Genomic DNA, 20477 nt, shown 5'->3' with positions numbered 1-20477 from the left:
GGGGGAGATTCAAACCTGCACTGGTGGAAAATAGACATTAGGGATGGGCATGAACTGGGAGAATGCAGTTTGGTTCGTGGTGTGCTCGATTCACGAACCATGAACTGTCATAAACTTTTAGGGGCCAAACAAACCAGTTCGGTTTGTGAAGTTCGTGTTGTGGTAGACGCCCCCCCCCCAGCATGCTAGAAACCCTCCCCTGGCATGCTAGAGACACCAAACTCACACGGAATCTTCTGGTGTCTCTCCTCTATCTGCCCTCCCAGTTTGATGAGGATTGAATTTACAGAGCCTGTGTTATGGCCCCCCAAAGAAGGTGCCCCATCCTCCAGTGTTTCTAATGGACTAAGGTCAAACCAGAGAAACCCTCAGTAGGCGGGGCATTTTTGCAAGCCCAGCAGAACCAGTGTAATGTGCCCAGCAGAACCAGTGTCACTGTGGCAGAGCAAACCCAACAGGACTAAGATCAAGCCAGAGAATCTCTGCAGTAGAAATTGAAGGTGGTGGTGGGGGGGGGCATTTTTGCAAGCCCAGCAGAACCAGTGCAATGAACAGAGTGCTTGGCACTATCAGTGCCATCAAAGAGTGCCCAGCAGAATTCGGTGCTATTGTGACAATATGAGCTCAACAGAACTGATGTCTAGCACAGAATCACACTCCAAGGCAGGGGGGCTGTAAGCTCTGTGCAAGAAAATGGGAAGAGAACCCAAAGGAAGGGACAAAAGGGGGGGGAACCTCTTGAAACTAACAAGTCTAGTTTGAAACTGACAAATGGGCAATACTTCTGGTGGAAAAAAAGAAAACAGTCCAAGGCTGGAGAATTCGCTCTACCCCCTTTGCTTTTAAGTTCCTGCCCCCTGTTGCTTTTGATTTTGTAAACATTTTGATTGAGTGGAGACCATCTGTCTGGAAATGAATCCATTCACCAATGGGCATGAATCTCCATGAACAGCTTGAAAGTTTGTGGAAAGTTTGTGCCAGTTGACCTGCCACAAACTTCACTTGGTGAACCATGAACTGCCCAAAATTTGTCATGAAGTTTAGTTCGTGAGCCGGTTCGTGTCCATCCCTAACAGACATTTTTGGCCAGGAATTTGGGCTGAGACCTGGTGCTGCACGTAAAGCATCCCAAATTAAAGATGTGACTACCGAACTTATTTGGTTACAGTTAGATTCTACAGTTTGTGGAGACTCAAAATCTGGACTGGGAATGTTTCTGAGGAGCAGCTCTTTATTAGATTTTATACTGTCTTATTGTGATAGTAGACATGTAGGGAAGATGAGTGCCAGGTTTCAAGTTGCACATAATGATTGAAGTTTGGCTGAGGCTGTTAGTCAACACTGGGAGTACAAATATGGCATCCAGAAAACGTAAGCCCTATCTCAACTGCACCAGCTCCTTCCACTGTTCTTTTATATCACCTCCTCCCAATAGGCCTATCTCCACCAGAAACCATACTAACAATATGAGGAAAACCTGAGGTTGCAGTTCCACCATGGAGGGGTGTACTTACTGAGGACTCGTATCGGAGAGGCTTTTCTTGCTGCACTTACTGCAGTCAGATATCTAGAATAATTCATGGCTACTGGGCCAATCACCATATAGAGCTTCTAAAGGAACTGGACTGAGTCTGAAAGAAAAGAAAATGAATGGAAGCACCACTTTTTCAAAGCAGTGTTAAAAAAACCCTTCATTATAAAGACTCAAAAAGGAACACTCACAGAATCACAGCTTTTCCATTATAAAATGGACTCCACCCCATTACCTAAATACTAGAAAACACAGTGTTCCTATAGTCAAATTAACTATGCATCCCTTATATATTCAAAACAAATGATTAACTTAGATGTTGTTTGCCACACAGAGAGCTACTAAATATTTACCAAGTGTCCTTTGTTCAGGCATAGAGCATGATCAAACCGTACAAAGTTTGACATACAATGTACCCATGCTCAGGAACAGTCTCATATAATTCCTATAGGGTATCAATTCAAGTGAATGCAAAAGTTCTCATTAATACACCCATCCCACTTCCTTTTTTAAATTATTCTCATGGTCCAGAGTGGTAAGCCAATACAATATTAGAGATATAAAACACAGGGAACAAGCAACCACACTTCTTCCAAACAACCATGTCTACTAATATTTTATACTTCAAACTCAATTAATATTTTAATCTCAGAATTCAATGGGAAAGCAAATGGTCTGTCCCTAAGACTGCCAACATGCCTCACACAAGGTGCATCAAGCTATTACCAGTGCAGGATGCTAGATGACAGGGTGTAAGACATGTTACACACATATCAAGCAACTCAATTTGTAAAGAATTCAAAACTGAGTGTTATTTATTTAAGAAAAGAGATTGGATTTATACCCCGCCCTTCACTACCCAAAGGATTCTCAGAGCAATTTACAATCTGTTTCCCTTCCCCTCCCCACAACAGACACCCTGTGAGGTAGGTGGAGTTGAGACAGCTCTTTCCAGAACTGCTCCTGAGAGAACAGCTCTGAAAGAACTTATGACTGACTCAAGGTCACACCAGCAGCTGCATGTGGAGGAGGAATCAAACCCAGTTCTCCCAGATTAGAGTCGTGCTCTTAACTATTACACTAAACTAGCAACAAAGTGGTATTATGCTCCTGTTAAAGGGACATTACATCACATCTCGCTCTCACACAAAAAAAGATAAAATCCTTATAGCAACAAAGTGGTATTGTGCTCCTGTTAAAGGGGCATTACATCACATCTCCCTCTCACACAAAAAAAGATAAAATCCTTATAAGTAGATTTTTTAAAGAAGAGAAGAAGAGATTGGATTTATACCCCACCCTTTCATTATCAACTGCCTTTCATTATCAAGGCTGATGCCTCTAGTGTGGCATTAGGAGCTGTACTTTCACAATGAGACACCTCCTCAAGTACTCTGCACCTACTACTCTTGCCAGCTAGCTCCTGCAGAAAGAAATTATATGATCTGGAAGTGGGAGCTACTCGCAATCAAGGCAGCTTTCAAGGTTTGGCGGCATGATCTTGAGGGGGCTTGGCATCCAGTCCAAGTTTACAGCAACCATCAGAATCTGGAACACCTCCAAACAGCCCATCACCTAAACCAGAGGCAAATTTGTTGGTCCTTATTATTTTCTAATTTTAATTTCAAGATAACTTACATACTCACCTCCCAAAATAAACAGGCAGATGTCCTCTCGATGAAACCTGAGTACACCTCACCACCAGGTGAAGATCAGTCTTTGGCTACCATTTTGCCCGCTGAAACTTTCACCACCACATAACCCTCTCTGGGGCTCTCCGATAAGGATGTTTGCTCAGAGACATCTCTGGGATCTCTGTGACCCCCATCAACCCAAGTCAGAGGGGTTCACAGAAGAACATGGTCTGCTCACCCATTGGGGCCAGGTATATGCCCCACCAGGAGCATTCTGGATACAAGTGCTGCAGCTGGCACATGATTCTAGACCTTCTGGGCACTTCGGCTGTCACAAAACAACACACCTGCTAACCTGAGAATTCCTGTGGTCCCGAGTTCAATCTGATGTGGCCTGGTACATGGACTCCTGAGAGGTTTGTAGGTGAGCCAAAGACCTTCCCAGCAAACCCTCCAGACCACTACAACCATTACTTACTCCTACAGGACCCTGGAAGACTGTATCCATGGAGTTAATCACCAATCTGCTGTGCTCAAAGGCCTAGACATATATCCTCATGGTGGTGGACCTGTTTACAAAAATGGCCCACTTAATTCCCTGTCCCGGACTTCCCACAGCTCAGGAAACCACAGTTATACAACCAGCACATCTTCAGACCCCATGGAATACTGGATCGCTTAATCACTGATCAAGGGGTCCAGTTCACCTCTTGATTTTGGTGGATTCTGCATTCTATTCTCTGCACCCAAGTTCATTTATCATCTGCCTACCATCCCCAATCAGACAGACAAACTGAATGCACTAATGCTACCCTGGAGCAGTCCATTAGATGCTGTGCCAACCATCAGCAAGACAATTGGATAGTACTATTTTCCCCTGGCCAAGTTCACCTATAACAATGTGGTGTACTCATCCACTCAGCAGACACTTTTTGTGGCGAACTACAGCTATCACCTTCAGTTCTTCCCCTGCACTACACCTCCTTCTGACATCCCTGCAGCTGATGACTGTATACGGGATCTCCAAATCATACAGAAGCTTCTACAAGAGCAACTGCAGCAAGCCAAGGAGGTTGCTGATCGCAAACACCAACCAGGCAAATCTCTGAACATGGGAGATCGAGTATGGTTATCCATTCATCATATCTGCAGCCAGAGACCTTCCCGCAACCTGGACGCCAGGTTCATCAGCCCATTCCTAATAATGGATCAAACTAATCCAGTAGTGTATTGCTTGCAATGGCCACCAATGCTCCTGATCAATCCTGTTTTCACTGGTCTCTCTTAGCTCCTGTTTCGCCTCTGGATCCACACAGGCCTCAGCCACCTCCTCTCCCACCAAGAATCATAGATGGACAGGAGGAATACGAAGTCGCTCAGGTCCTTGATTCCTATCAACCTTGAGGTCAACTACAATACTTGGTTGATTGGAAGAGGTATGGCCCAGACGACTGTTCCTGAGAATCCACCAGCAATCTTCATGCTCTGGACCTCATATGCCAGTTTCACCAGGCCTACCCCCAGAAACCTGGTCCCCCAGTTGGGGGCACCCTGAGACAGGGATTGTGTCATGGGTCAGCTAGGGTTCAGCAAGAACAAGGACTCCTCTGGAGAACAGGAGCCCCATGTAGCCAGCTCTGAATCAGCAGAAGCCAGCAAGCAGGAAGATGAGCTGCAGACATGTCAGGATTCACAGCCAACAGCTGGTGCAGAGCCACTGACAATTTCTAGCCCCGATCTTTTCCAGTTTTCCAGTGTCACCCACACTCTTCATGTGCCACAGACAGAGGCTACAAACAGAACTACAGGAGAGATGACATAGTGCACATCTCCTGGCCCAATGTCAGCTGCTTGAGTAGTTGCAGGATTATTCCTGAACAGCTAGCTGTAAGCATGACCCTAAAGCATATGGCTGTAAAAAACAGCCAAGAGAGGCTGTTAGGTGTGGAAGCAACATTTTGAAATCTCTATGACTACTGCATTGGATCCTGCTTCACCCTTGAGACTCTGGACCATCCTGACTCTGTCTTGATCTTGCCCCTGAACCTGCTTGTGAGTAACTCTTGGATTATCAGACCCTGCTGTATGTACTGAGTCTTGGACTGGACATTGACTATGCTTCTTGAGTTGGTGCTCTTGCCTTACTTGCTCTGTGCTCTGACAGAGTGACCTATGCTGTTCCTGGCCTGGCTCGTGACATCCACCTTCAATACTTATGACTTCCTTTAGTCTTGAAACTAATTGATAATATATCAGCCACTGAATGTTTACACCTTTGCCTTTAAAATCTTGCTGAGACTTGATTTTCCCCTGAGTGTTTATCATCATGCCATATGTTAAGAAATCATTTTTATTTATTGTGTTCTTATCATAATGTGCCACTCCTGGGGACATAAGCAAAGAGTTTGAAGGCTCAAGAAATTTGGGTGTGTAAACTGTATTATCAAAAGACCATCTTTAATTATGTGTCTTCTTTCTTGCATTATGATCTTTTTAGTTGATTTCTCAATCCATAAATAATTGTGTAGGTAGGCCTTCATCAAGATCTGCTGATTCTAATTTTACTATTATTTGTTGTAGGTTTTTAATCAACTCCACAATCTAGACCAGACCTGCTGCTTGGAACTGCTTAAACCTCCTCTCTTTTTCTCATCTTGTAATATTTTGAATATTCTTGCGTTGTTGTTGTTTTGCTATTCCATATGAATTAATTTATCTGTCTTTGCCACTCTTTCAATATTCTTTCTTCTATGTATATGGGTAACATCTGGAATAAAAAGTTTAGTTTTGACAGCACATTCATTTTGATTGCAGAGATTCCTCCTAGCCATGAGGTTTTTAGTTTTTTCCAACTTAATAAATCTGCTTGTATCTATTTCCAAATTTTCTCGTAGTTATTTTTTTAAAAGATTACAGTTTTGCGCAGTCACATTCCCAAATATTTAATAGGGTCAATGGCTGTTGAGCACTTTGTGTTCTTTGTAATCTCTTCTTGTTGTTGTATTAAAATTTTCATTATAATTTTTTTCCTGTTAACTTTCTGATATTATTTTCTTCCCTTTCAATGATTTATTCCTGTTCCCCTACACAGTACTTGGGCAGAACTTTTGATTATTTTTAATACATTTATTTTAAAATAAAGCAATTGTTGAGGCAGCCATTGGATAAACTTTTTATTGTAGTTAACAAAAAGGAAAGGGGGGGATCACAAAACATAAGATTCACTCATTCCAAAGTTTTTTTTAAAATAAGGAAAAAGCCACCATTACACCTTACTGTTTCACAGTATGGGAAGGGGCTGCCATTAGTTTTAAGGGAGAAACCAGTGCAGTGGGAGAGGCTCTCTTACCTTTTCCCCCCTCATGCCACTTTCTTACCAAAAACTGCTGTGCACCAACCTGCTTTGATTTCCCCCAGTGTGGGTAAAAGATGCTTGGGGGTAGTAATTTGCTGCAAGAAAAGACCATTAGAAGACAGAAATAGCTTCTTTCCAACTGCAGTAGTTCTCCTCCCTCAAATAACAACCCCAGCTTTTGTTGGGGAAGTAAAAAAACTCAGGAAAGAGAATAACAAAATCAATGTAATATGTTACCCTGTCCTGAATCACAGTGTCTTAAGGATGAACCATGCAACCACAAATCAATCCTATGTGCACAGAAAATTCAAATGGGATTTCAATGGGTTATGAAGCACCATGGATATCTTATTGCTTTGTCTTGTTGCCAAATCAATTTTATGCATGTAATAGAGAGAGGATGTTTTCTGCCTTCTCACTTCATCACACTCTAAAAATTGATCTGGATACAGCCTAGGGTAATTACGTGAAACCTTTGCCATGTAATACATTTTGAATTTGCCGCTCACTCAGGACCGCTTTTGGGTTGTATATAACAAGCCTTTATTTCAACAACAGTTTGGCACAATCCCCATTTTTAAAGTACATCTAGCAGAGTTCATTCTAAAGATAAATGTAGAGTTGGAAGGCAGGCAACGGGAAGTTGAATATTCTACCGATTTGTTTTATCCTTCTAGAAGGTACTCTAATTCTCTTTTCCTAACCCCTAGGCAGAGCTCAATCAGATCGAGAGGTGTGACAAATATGTAGTACTTATCCATTCTATTTAATGAGAATCCATCTTTGTTTCTCTGGTATTAAGGATTGTATTTTACAGTGCTCCATCTAATGCAAGCAGTCATGGTTGTGTCACAACATGTCAGAGTGGAGAACAAGATGCTGTCGCTAGAAAGAATATAAAAATTGTCTTTCAAAATGTTGTAACCAGATTTTTCCATTTACTGCCTTTAAAGTAAAAGTCTCTAGTGATCCCCCCATGGGGGGGGGGGGGTAAAGGGCACTGTCATCATTCCCCCTCTACCCTTACCCAAAACTGATCAAGGAAAGTTGATTTTTTAAAAAAAGAGCACATTTACATTTTCATACGCAATAGGTCCACTCTGACATCACATCGGCAGCACAAAGGAGTTTGGAAACATTAATGAGCAGCCACAGCCCAGTGACAGAAGAATTAATGATCTATATCCAACATTACAATGGGGATGGGATGGAAAACTGAGATGCTATCCGAATTCCTTCCATACGGGCTGGCCCTAAAAATATGCCATTTCTTTTCAGGGGACGTAAAGCCATCTTGATCCATAAACACAAAGGGACTTTCATATGGGTTAAACTCAGCGCCCAGTCACTTTCGGATCATTTCACTACGCACATAATATTTATTCAGCAATAGCAATGAATACAGAGATGATCCTAGTGTGTTCATATTCCTATCCATTCAACAGGGAGGTCAGGTTCCTTTCAGTAGTTCTGCAAAGACAGGAGACACCGTGCCCTATGATCTTCAGGTGAGGTACCTGGTGGTGGTTGTGCAACTGTTCCTTTCTCTGAAGTTCCTACTGTTGGTACTGTCCTTTATAAGTTGTATTCTTTGTTTCAGTTCTTGGTTTTCAGGCTGGACCCTCAGTTTTGGATGTTAACCAACATACCACTGACATGACCACAAGTAGTATTGCACAAGTGCCCTTGGCTGATTACACCCTATATTTCATCTACCAGATGCATGCAGCTGTTTCACAATTTCTAGCAACCCATTTTTTCAGCTGTTTTCTCTTTTCCCACATGTTTTTCAGTGACACTGTATTTCAAACATCACTGTTTCTTCAACCCTTCAAAGAAGAGAAGAGGAGGTTGGATTTATACCCCACCCTTCACTACCCAGAGTCGTCTCAGGGTGGCTTACAATCTCCTTTCCCTTCCCCTCCCCACAACAGACACCCTGTGAGGTAGGTGGGGCTGAGAGAACAGCTCTGAAATAACTTGTGACTGACTCAAGGTCACACCAGCAGATGCATGTAGAAGAGTTGGGAATCAAACTAGGTTCTCCTAGATTACAGTACGCGCTTCTAACCACGACACCAAACGAGCTCTCAAATATATATTGGTAAATGTCATTTATTAAAGTATTTGTCCATTCCTCATTTGTCTTGCTACAACAGTAAAGCCATAACAGTATGGTGAAAATTCATCCATAAAATATTTCATGTTCACTCCTGTTGGGCAAAGGGAAACTAACAGGGGCTTTACATCTTGGAGGAAGATGAAACCGTCTCTGTAACCATCCGGAGCAAAACAGCCTATTCTATCTAGGCTTTCCCAGGACAAAGCTGTTCACAGAGCTGGGAAAGGTAGATGGACTTGTGGAACAACTACAGCTTGTTATACAGAGCAAAACGATTCCACTGTTTCAAGATCACACCTGTCTGGGCAAGAGATGCTAGCCAGAAACAGGTTCTTCTAGGCTTGAGGCTTCAGCTGTGAAGCTGCGTCTCGGTAAGCCTAGATCAAAATAGCCTTTGTCCTATTCCATGTAGGCTTTCCCAGGACAGAGCTGTTTGTGAACTGGAAAGGCAGGTGGACTCCTGGAGCAACAACAGCTTTCTCTTCCTCCAAGGCCTAAGTCCAGCAGATCATTTCCTAGGTTCTGCTGTGCTTTGGGCTAGATGTGGAAGAAAAAGGAAGCTTTCCCTCCAAGTATCTGCCTCTTCTGCAGTGCATGTCTGACTCTCCCAGGCTGCAAAAACCACTCTGGCCTGAGTAAAGCCAGAAGATCTTGCTACCTGCCAGCAGCTGAAGGAAGAACTGCCACCATCAAGGGCAGAGCAGAGCAGTATTCAGCTTCTCAGCACCACTCAAACCCACTCACACTCGTTCATGAGCACCAGACAGACAAACCGCACACAAACAGCCCTCTCCCCCCTGCAGCAGCCGACATAAATCTTTGGTGAGGAGGAGAGGAGTGCTCAGCAATCCACGTCTCTGTGCAGGTTGAGCTCAGGAAAATCACACTGATTTGGGGGGGGGGGGCTGGGAGAACAAGGCTATTTCTTCCCTATGCCCAAAGACCAGCGCTTAGTTTTTATGACGTCAATCAACTGGTAGTACCAAGAGCACCCCCCTTCATTCAATACAGGGTTACCAATCTCAAAGTGGGGCCTGGAGTTCTCCCAGAATTACAACTCATCTCCAGACTACAAAGGCCAGTTCCCCTGGAGGAAACAGCAGCATTGGAGGGTGGGCCCTATGGCATAACATCCCTGCTGAGCTCACTCCCAAACTCCCCCTCCTCAGACTATGCCTCTAAATCTCCAGGAATTTCCCAAACCAGAGCTGGAAACTCTAATGCAACCAAAAGAACAACAAAAGGAAACTCCTCACATTGGGAGTTAGAAATACAGGAGTCTATACCAGTAATAACTCAGTGGTGCAGGAGCCACATGTGGCTTTTTGACATGCTATCTGTGGGTTTTCTGGGCTCAGCTCCCCAGTGTGACACCTGCCCTATGTTCCAGGAAAGTGGGTAAGGCTGTCGCCTGGTAGGGTTTGTAGTTGGCAGGAGGCTTCCATCTTGAAACAGTTGCTGCCAGAGGGACTGAAGGATGGATAAGCTGACAGCTTCCCAGAGCTGTTTCCCCCTGCTAAGGATGGAAGTAAAGGGTGCTCTGCAGAAACTGAGATCATTTCATCCTTAATATGGGCTCAAGGTAAGCAAACACTTTTATTTCTAAAGCACAGCTCATCTCTGATGATTGTATCAAGGCTGTGGAGATGTAGCGGTTCTGTGTAGGAGGCTGGATCAACACACAGAGCTGAATGAGGCTGGTGGAATAGGGTCGACCACTGATGAATGCTAACTCATAAAACAAAACTTTGTGAAAATAGAGCACAGAGAGAGGTTCTGACCACCCCTTTCCCCAAAGCACCAGAGTTCAACTGGAAGGGAACGCTGAACAGAGGGGACCATTTTTTAAAAACATACAGCCTAATACAGAGTTCTGGGGAATTGGAAAGGCTGCACACTATTTTGTGTTCTAAGCCTGACATTCAAGCTCATCCTGTCACTCCAAATCTCTAAGGGCTGGCTATGATTCAACAGTGGTAGAGAGGGACAATCCTACATGCTCAGAAGTAATCTGGTAATTAGATTATAGCTATGTATTTATTATTAACACTAATATCTTATATAATGATATGTGTGTGTCTGATGGGGTGGTTCACAGAGCATAAGTACGTCTGTGGCTCTTTTGGTTGATGGTAATTTGTGAATGTGGCTTTCTGCGAGCTATGCTGAGAACACCACTGGTCTATACAAACTCCATGCCATCAGTTTTCCTTAAAGTTTATTTAAAAAAACAGCAAGGGATTAGCAGAGCAGCAGAATGTATCTTTTAAGGTACCGTAAGACAGAGGGAGCCACGAGATGGATATCAATTTTCTTTTGCGTCTCCTCATCCTCATTAACTGCCACGGTCCCAATTAAAGAGACAGACCTTTCGTAAAGTTCGGCTTCCGACAGAGACATTCTGCTCATTCTTTTTTATTTGCTTTGCTTCTCCTCCCATTCCAGCATGTGGGTGAGCAAAATAAAAAGAACAGCTTGGCAATTATTATTCTAATATTTGTATCTCCTCTTTCCTCCATGGAGCCCCAGTGGGGGTATACTCTTGTCCCCCACAACAACCCTGTGTGGTATGTTAGACTGGCTCAAGGCACCCAGTAAGGTTCATGACTGATGGCTTCAGTTGGCAACCCCAGGGAGGAAATGGGGGGCAGGGCCTGGTGTGCCAGCATTGTGCCAGAGCCCTTACGTCACTTCTGGTAAAATGCAGAAGTGATGTGGCAAACACTCTAGCATCTTGTAAAAACAAGCAAACACTAGAATGTCCACCATTTAATTTCTGCTTTATACCAGAAATTATATGTGAGCTGATGCAATGCCAGTGTACAAATCCCCCCCCCCAATTTCCTCCCACCAGCAGCTTGGTGTTGGTGGGCAACAAAACAGGATGACAGGAGGACTTCTTGCTACATGCCTAGCACAGGCCTATCCATTCTATGTCTAGCACTCTTAGCCACTGCACCATACTGGCAGTGGAAAGGGGGAAGGTAAAGCACAGTGAACACTGAAGCCACCGAGATTAGCTGTAGCTTCACCGGCACTTAGCCCAGCCTTTTCCTCCAGGGCTTCCTGAAAATGAAAATGGACTAAGGGCACAGCTGCCTTCTTCTCCACCCTCTCCCAGCTCAGCTCAACCTGGCCCAGCCAGGTGGGACTCTCCTATTCCTTCCAAAGCCAGCAGGGGAAAAATACTGTTAATGTTGAATTATTTTTTTCAATAATTAATTTGACATCCCAATTTCTCATTTCTGTGGGTGCAATTACACCTGCTTTACCCCCATTATTTACAGCAACGAGTGAATGCAGGCGTGTATGAGAGTGAAGAGAAGCTGCAAGCATACTGGAGCTTTTAGTTGTGCCTTTTATTAAATCCATAGACAATATTTCCATATTTGCCAGAAGTGCACATTCATGTTAGGCTTCTTCTTTTTACAAATTATTGACAATTTTATGGAAATGGTGCACTCTTTCATATATACGCACACAAACTGATAACAGCTTTTCTTATACTTCGTATTACTCGGTGTTGTGGGGTTTTTTTTAAAAAAATCCTTTTTTCATTACTCACTGCAGGATTTTCTCACAGCAGGAAAAGATTCTCTGAATAGCTAAGATTTCTCTACCATAACAGTCTTTTTTTTTTTTTTTAAAAAGAAAACTCATCTAGTTCTCCATGAAAAAAGATGACTGTACAGAGGTAGAAGCTTGTAAGGAATGGGAAGCCAACCTTTTAGGCCTGAAAACACTGCACTGGTTTACCGGTGAAGATGTTGGTGCACCAATAAATAAAATGGGATGGGGAGAGAGACAGAGAGAGACTTTGGCAAGACGCACTAGGAGGAAGCCAAGTCCCACTCCCAGTGGCACTGCCAGTGCTTCAGGAACTTGCCTCTGAACCAGCATATGGTGCAGCTGTAACAAAAACGGTGCGGCTGTAACAAAGAACCTCAGGAATCCAGACTCTGATGGCTAAAGTGCCCTATCTCCATTTATATGAGAGGGGGAATGCCCATGGTTCTGTGGGAGACCATCTGTGTAACATGCAGAAAGTCCCAGGTTCAATGCCTGGCATCTCCATTTTGAAAAGATCAGGTAGTAGGTGTGAAAGACGTCTGCCTGGAACCCTGGAAAGCCCCAGCCAGTCCAGCTAGACAATCCTGATCTTGATGGACCAAGAGTCTAATTCAGTATAAGGCAGTGCAACAGTGCTAAAATGGGCTGAATTAATGCAGGAATTAATGCAAGACTGCAACTTTAATCTGAATAATGTTTCTTCCAAAGATGACCCAAGAGTTTGCAGTACCCATTGAACGGCTCTAGAAGCAGAGGAGAGCAGGGACCCTCTCTCTGTGTGGTCCCAAATGCTTTAGGTTGCCAACCTCCAGGTAGGGCCTGGAGATCTCTCAGAATTACAAACCATCTCCAGAGTATACAGATCCATTCCCCTGGAGAAAATGGCTGCTTTTAAGGGTGGACTCTATGGCATTATAACCTACTGAGATTCCTCCTGTCCCCAAACCCTGCCTCCGCCAGCTCCACCCTAGGGATGTCAGTTTCCAGGTGGGGCCTGGGGAGCTCCTGGAATTTCACCCTCCCCAGGCTCCACCCCCAAATCTCTAGGAACTTCTCTAGAGTTGGCAGTTGTGGCCAATGCTCCTTCTAAGCTGTGAAGTCTTATGAGCAAAAATTCTACTTTGTGAACTACTGGCATCTAAGTTGAGTAGGGCTGCCAGGTCCCCCGGGAGGGTGGAGGTTCCCCCCCTAAAAGGGTCCCCAATCTGCCAGTCCGGAAAAGGCGGGCGGGGGAACCCTGCCCCCAAAATGCCCGGTTCGTGCCAACGTGCCTGACGCAATGATGTCACCCGGAGGTGACATCATTGCGCAGGGCACATCGCTGGCTGACGCTCTAGCAATCAGTTGGCGACGTGCCCAACGTGATGACGTCACTTCTGGTGCGAATGTCCTGGCCAGGGACCAACTCTCCCCCGCTATTAGCGGTAAGTGACTTGGCAACCCTAAAGTTGAGAGCAAGCGATTTGGCTACTGCATAAATTAAGTTTGCTCTGGAGCTATCCTTCCTGAGCTAAGACAAAAAATATGTGAGCAGGAGGGAACACTGGTTGTGGCTATTGTATAGTGTCCTTTTTCAAAGCTCATTTTCAGCAATACTGTCCATAGGGTTGCCAGCAATAGGGTTGCCGGGTCCAATCTTGTACCTGGAGGGGGGATGGGGTGGGCGTTCCAGGAGGGGCCGTGGCCATCTCTGAGGCAATGACATCACACAGTGATATCACGTGTCCGATGCAGCTTGCGCATGCCCCCACTTTTCCCCAACCATTTAAAGGGAACCTTTCCTGTAAACAGTTGGCAAAACAGGCAGGGTAGGAGAGAGAAAAGAGCAGGGGCTGCGCGCTCCCTCGCCTCTTGCAAGGCAGGAGAGAGAAAAAAGCGGGCACGGCGCACGCCTGCCTTGCAAGCGGCGAATTTGCCACTTGCAGGGCAGGCATACACGGCATATGCTCTTTTCAAGCAGGGCCACAGACGACTGTTGGGGGCGGAGTACCCCCCCCCCCAACGGCCACCTGGCCGGCATTGGGAGTTAGCCCTAAAAATCGGGGGAAACCCCGTCCCCACCTGCGGATTGGCATCCCACCCTAGGACAAAAGATTCTGAAACACAGCTAGCTCTCTGCAGAGAATGCATCCTAAATGTCTGTGGAGCCAGACCAACTGCAACAGTGCTTTTCGGGGGGGGGGGGCTCTCCACTCACCCTTTGCCTTGTCACCAACCGTCAGCACTCCCAACTCGGTGATTATGAGGTAATGCAAACGTTCAAACGCTCAATCTAAAAATATTCATTGCTGTACTGAGCTGAAGACAGAAGGGAACCGGGATATACTTACGTTCAAAAATGAGTGGATAAGCACGGTTGAAACAGAAAGTGCTTTAGAGCATGTGCACAGCACAGAATGCGCCGTCGGTTATTTCGAAGGTGATCGATGTCGCCTTTCGAGAACGTCTGACGCCGTCGCCTCGCAAGGGCGGCACAGAGAGGCGGCGGACATGGAGGAGAAGTGGTCGATCGGGAAAGGGGGCGGGGAGCGAGACACCATTTCTCTCCCCTTCCGTCTCCGCCTGTGCGGCTGCGCTTCGTTGCAAAAGAAAACCCTGGAAGACTCTCTTACCTAACGCGCGGCTGGCTGTCCGCGGGAGCCTTGGTGGCGCTGCCGCTTTCAGTATTGTCGCTGCAGAAGCCTGGCCTGGTGGGGACGTGCAAACCCAACCACGGCTAAACGCTACTAAACGCCGGCCTGTAAACAGGCAGGGAACGAGGCGCTGGGCGCCGCCGGTTGGAATTTGCGCTCACGCGTGCAAAGACCGGCAGGAGCCCTGCTTGCCGCTGCCAAGTGAGTCCCGCCACCGCCGCTCGGCAAGCTCTCGGGATCGTTTCCTTTGGTACCAGCTGAGGCCTCCTCGAGGCGGTGGAGACTTTTGGCTCCCTCGGCCTGGCTTTCCAAATCAGTCTGCGAGCACGTGCTGTTGTGTGCACATACGCTTTAGTGTCTACTGCAAATACGTTGAGTTCCAAGAATTCTTGATAAAATAGCAAATGGGAGCCCCGCGTATGTGGGAACTTCCCACTGGGGAGGCGCTGCCTGCTTCTCACGTTAGCACTTTGAATTCCTACCAGGGTATTTAAAGTCCCGGGTTTTCTATTCTACGGGAAAGCACAGCCCTGGAATGTGGTGAACATAAAAATGGATACTAGTGAGGGTGTTTACCTCTAGTGAGTCTCAAGAGAAGACTCTTGAGAGTCCCTTGGACTGCAAGATCAAATCAGTCCTAAAAGAAATCAACCCTGACTGTTCCCTGGAAGGCCAGATAATGAAACTGAAGCTCAAATACTTTGGCCACCAAATGAGAAGGGAGCACTCACTGGAGAAGACCCTGATGCTGGGAAAGACTGAAGGCCAAAGAAGACAGGGACGGCAAAGGATGAGATGGTTAGACAGTGTCATCAATGCAACGAACATGAAATTGAGCCAACTTCAGAGGACAGGGGAAGACAGGAGGGCCTGGTGGGAGCTGTTCCATGGGGTCGCGGAGACTCGGACTCGACTGTGCGACTGAACAACAACAAAGTGAGCGGGTGCAGAATGCTGTTTCCCCCCTCTCTATTGTTTAACCTCAATTTATCACTCCTCTCATACAACTGGATGTGGACCAGTAATTCCCAGAAACTGTGCAACTGCTGTTTCTATTAAGCATGTACAAAAGTTGGCATATGTGCTTTATTAGCATGCTGTAGAGACAATTCGTCCACACATAATTTTAAAAGTTACTGTCTGGACCCTTTATATATACTCAGTTTCTTAAACACAAACCCACAAGACAGTATTATGTCTGTCAAAGTGCTGTCAAGTACTTTGAATTAGTGGAGTGCGAAGATAAGATGGTTTAGTCTGTAGGATTTTGTTTTAATGAAAGGTGCAACATCTTTTGATGAAGGCCAGTTAGTGCCAGTGTGATGTAGTAGTTACGAGTCTCAAACTAGGAGCGGGGAGACCCAGGTTCAAATCCCCACTCTCATGGAAACTTGCTGGGTGACCTTGGGCCAGGCACACAGCCTAACTTACCTCACAGGGTTATGTGAGGCTAAAATTGAGGAGAGAACAATTTCAGGCTTCCAGTAGGTAGACAGAAAGGGTATAAATGAAGTAAATAAATAAAATATTACGAAGCGGTGTGCTAGCTTTAGAGTTTCTCAAAACTCTTCATCAGCCTGGATGTTCAGTGTAAAAGTAACTTTCTGCCTATCTGTTACTGCCACCTCAGTATTTATTTTAATCTAATAAAAAAGAAACACACTCATTTTTCTGTTGTGCTATGATTCCACTGAGGTAATTTTTAGGAAATAATGTCAGAGGCATGGCAGCCTCTATGTGACACGAACAAGTTTCACTTCCGTTCTTTTACCTATTTTATCTGCAAGGAAAATTATCAAATTGGTTCATTGCGGCCACAGTGTTTTGTACAACACTTTAAGCTACCTCTAGGCGTTCTGTCTTGCAACCTTCTAGTTAGGCATGTTACCTTGCTTAAGTCATGTTCATAGAAATTTGTGAACGAGTTCATTCTTACTGACCACTAGATGTCGCCTGTGCACTTTACTCTGGAACTCTGAACAACAACAACAAAATGAGAATCCCAAGCAAAATTGTGTCAGTTTATTCCATTTGATAGTAATTGCTTCGTTGCCGGCAGTTTGTGGAACTGGAAGGACGGAGTCCCGCCTGAGCTATTAGCAGTCTGAATTTCACTGTAAGGGTTAATTCCAGACAGTCAGGACCCATTAGTGGTTAGTGAAATAACTAAATGCAGAGCATTGAAGGTGATATCATTAGGTTTGTCATTTCAAATGTATGCGTATGAAAGGTTTGCTTTGAAATCAGTAAGATTCATATTACAAAGTCAACTGTGTCTAAAGCCACACAACTGCTATCAGACAACTGCTGCTTCTGCTAAACATTTATTCAGAACCAGCAGTGTGCTAGACAGCGTACAGCATCCAGTTGGTGTTTTTCTTCAGTAGGGCAACACCTGTATTATCAACCATCTTTTGCTATTCATTGGAATCCCATTTGCAGTTTTGCTGAGCTACATAACGGTTGAAAACCACCTGCAAAAAAAGCTGTTTCTGCCTTCAGAAATGAGTCAAAGGGTAAAAACACAACTAGGGATTCCACAGTTTGAAGATCTAATGATGTTTTAATTTAGGTATTACACTAATTTTATTTCATTTCCATAGATCAGTGCATCATAAAAAGCTTGAAATACTCAAGATACTTTCCCACAACTGATTCAGCAGGCCTGAAGAGTAATATTTAACCATTTCCTCCCCAGAAAACAACAAAGGGCCATTTTTTAATTCTTCAAATGATCATCCTGACGTTTTATTTCTCTTTATTTTGAACTTGACTATTAAACTAAGAAAAAAAATCTAGTTTATTTTTATCCTTCCCCATACCTTCAATACAACATTTTTATGGGAACTGAAAGATCAGTTCACTCAGAGTCCTTCTTATTTTTTAACTATTTGCTTAATTATTTGCCATGTAAGCTTGCTGAGTGACTGTGGGTCAGTCACACCCTCTCTGCCTAACCTTCCTCACAGGGTTGTTGTGAGAATAAAATGGAGGACAAAAAGAACAGTGTAAGCTGCTTTGCATCTCCACACGGGAGAAAGTAACGTACTGAGCAAAGATACATAAGATTTGGTTTGCCCTGCAATCTTTGTAACAGAAGTGAGCACAAATAGGAAGGGTTTATAATTCTTTCAGATATCAACATACTGAGATCTGGTGCTGAGAGACATTTCATAATTGTGGGTGGACTGACATGTTAATTTTCTACATACTGAACATTTGATCATGCAATTCTCCATATGCAGTCTAAAGTGGTACAGTCAGGAACAGTTTTAGTACAAGGTAAGCAATCTGTCTAAAGCAGGGGTGTCAAACATACAGCTGGGGAATAGGAACAGCTGTGATTCTGTTTGTGTGATCCCTAGAGCTTATAAAAGAAAGTATGTCCCTCTGCTTATTTTTACAAGTAATACTATTTAGCCCTTTTCACAAATTATACATCTGTTTACTTTTTCTCATGTTACATTCAATTCACGTACAGCTGAATGTGTGATACAAACCGCACATCTATCCAGGTACTGGGCCCTGGTTTCATTTGTAAAGTGAATGTGCATTGGTTCTTTTTCACAAACAGATGTATGCACATGCATGTAAGAACTTATGCTCACAGGGACCCAGTCACACTCCCAACATATACAGTTAAAAGGAACCTTGGGACACCTTAAAGATGAACATTTATTATGGCATAAATTTACATGGAATAGAACCTATCACATACATGTAGTGTGACCTCAAGCTGGCAGATGTTGTAGCAACAGTCACATGCAGGGGTCATTTCCTGTGGGAGCGCACAGGAGCGAAGCTCTGGCAGTAAGGAACCCAGGGGGTGGGTACATGCGACAAGCCCCGCCCCCTGCTCCCAGCAGCCCTCAGTTGGGTCACAAGGAGCAAGAAGCAGCCAGGTAAGTTGCAGAGCCTCCCCCCGGCCCGCCTTCAGGTACAAACTCTCCCTCCTCTGTGAGGGCAGATCTGCGTGCCCCCCCCATAGCTAGCAATCCAAAACAGTCCAGTGGCACCTTTAATACCAAGTTTTATTCAGGTACGAGCTCTCCCTCTGTGAGGACCCCCCCCCCCCCCCCCCAATAGCCAGCAATCCAAAACAGTCCAGTGGAACCTGAGTGGTGGGTGTTGCCTTCTGACACACTTCTGGTAACGTTAGGGGATGTGGAATATGCAAATAAATTATGCTAATAAGTTATGCTAATGAGTTCCTGCACCTCTTTTTCTACGAAATGACCCCTGGTCACGTGACATATATGATGAGCCAGTTAATTGTACGTTTTGCGAGGTTGATGGTGGATTCTTGCCATGAAAGTTTATCCTTCTCACAGCTTTCTGAATGATGTTGGGCCATTACGTCTTTCTCAGAATAAACTACCTCACAGGAGTGTTCTGTGGATAAAGTGGAAGAGGAAAGCACTGTGTATAGAATTACATACCCACCGTGAGCTTGATAATAAAAATGGATCGATCAATAATTAAAAAACCAGATTTAGTTCTCTGACATTTGTTCCCATGGTTTGTGGCATTCTTCTAGTGTACAGGAGTGTATATATATCAAGAAGAAAAAAACTGCATCTGTAATTTGAATGTAAATCTCATTGGAATATAAAATTCATTGGTTAAGGAATCCATATTTTTTCCCTAGGGGGTCATGGGAAAGAAAATGGTACAATCCAGGGGTTTTCCAGCTGTGTACTAAAGGCTGAACTATATTTGAGATTGGGGATCCATGATTGCCTATCCGTTTTTGTTTTGTTTTGTTTTTTCCAGCTAAATTGCTTATTCAGAGATCTGAGCATGGATCCCCAGTGTCATGTGTAATTTTGCCCTAAACCAATATATAACCATACATAAATATGCTGCTAAAACTATTTTTAAAAAATGCTGTACAGTTTATTTTGTATGAGACTGATCTCATGTTCTGTCCTTTAAATGAATTCAACTGAAATTACGGTATTCAGTGCAGCAGATGATTTATCACAAGGTTTACCTTTCCTTTGCATTTTCTTTTCTTGGCTAATTTTAACCTTTTTTCTTCCTTACTGCATGGTATCTCTTTAGCGAAAGCGGAACAGGAAATAAATAACCTTTTGTTAAAAAGGCAAAAACTGTTATTTCAAGGTTTTTGTACAAAGATATACAGTAAGAACCCCCCTTACCTGTAATCTTTAACCCCTTTGTTGCATTTTACAGAACCGTAGGTCAGGAAGGCATCTCGGAGATCGTTTTGTCTAAATTCTGGCATTTAATTTTGACTTGCCAATCTACCTCCACCACCAGGAAATCAACAAAGTGATTCTGAAGTCTGCAGCCCTTGCACAGTGCAATAACTGTGGTAGACGGAAAACATTATGCCAACACAGCAACACCCTTGCTCTGCCATCAGGTTACATGTATTGTAGCCTTTGCACTAATGGGATTCTGATAGCACAGGCATCACTAGTGTGGTGTCCACTGTTGTGTTTTCTGATGCCTGCTTACTTGTTGATAAAATTAGATGATTTTTGAGTAACTACCACGTAGTTCAGCATCAGCTCACACCTGCATTTTGCACAAAAGGGGAAGGAAGGAAAGCCACCCTCTTTCTTAACAATGACCTACAGGTGAAGAGCTGATTCTGCAGAAGCAA

The 20477-nt window shown here is 44.2% G+C and overlaps 1 protein-coding gene across 4 annotated transcripts in view; it reads right to left on the bottom strand.

The window, feature by feature from the left end:
• Window positions 1–15119, bottom strand: part of AADAT (aminoadipate aminotransferase) — a 32748-nt gene extending 17629 nt beyond the window's left edge. For 2 of the 4 annotated variants that reach the window (XM_015407365.1, XM_015407368.1), the window contains exons 1-2: window positions 14543–14761; window positions 1515–1631 (exon numbers count right to left, since the gene is read on the bottom strand). In XM_015407365.1, the coding sequence (XP_015262851.1) occupies window positions 1515–1602 (88 nt within the window). In that variant the 5' untranslated portion in view covers window positions 1603–1631; window positions 14543–14761. Of the gene's footprint in view, window positions 1–1514; window positions 1632–14409; window positions 14442–14542; window positions 14762–14824 lie in introns of those variants that run through there. The other 2 variants (XM_015407366.1, XM_015407367.1) reach the window with 2 other exon arrangements.
• Between the last annotated feature and the right edge of the window lie 5358 nt (window positions 15120–20477).

This window comes from Gekko japonicus, unplaced genomic scaffold, assembly GCF_001447785.1.
Source record: "Gekko japonicus isolate JY-2015 unplaced genomic scaffold, Gekko_japonicus_V1.1 scaffold294, whole genome shotgun sequence".
NCBI lineage: Eukaryota > Metazoa > Chordata > Lepidosauria > Squamata > Gekkonidae > Gekko > Gekko japonicus.
Note: the sequence above shows the minus strand (reverse complement) of the source record. Positions and strands in the feature narration are given on the sequence as shown.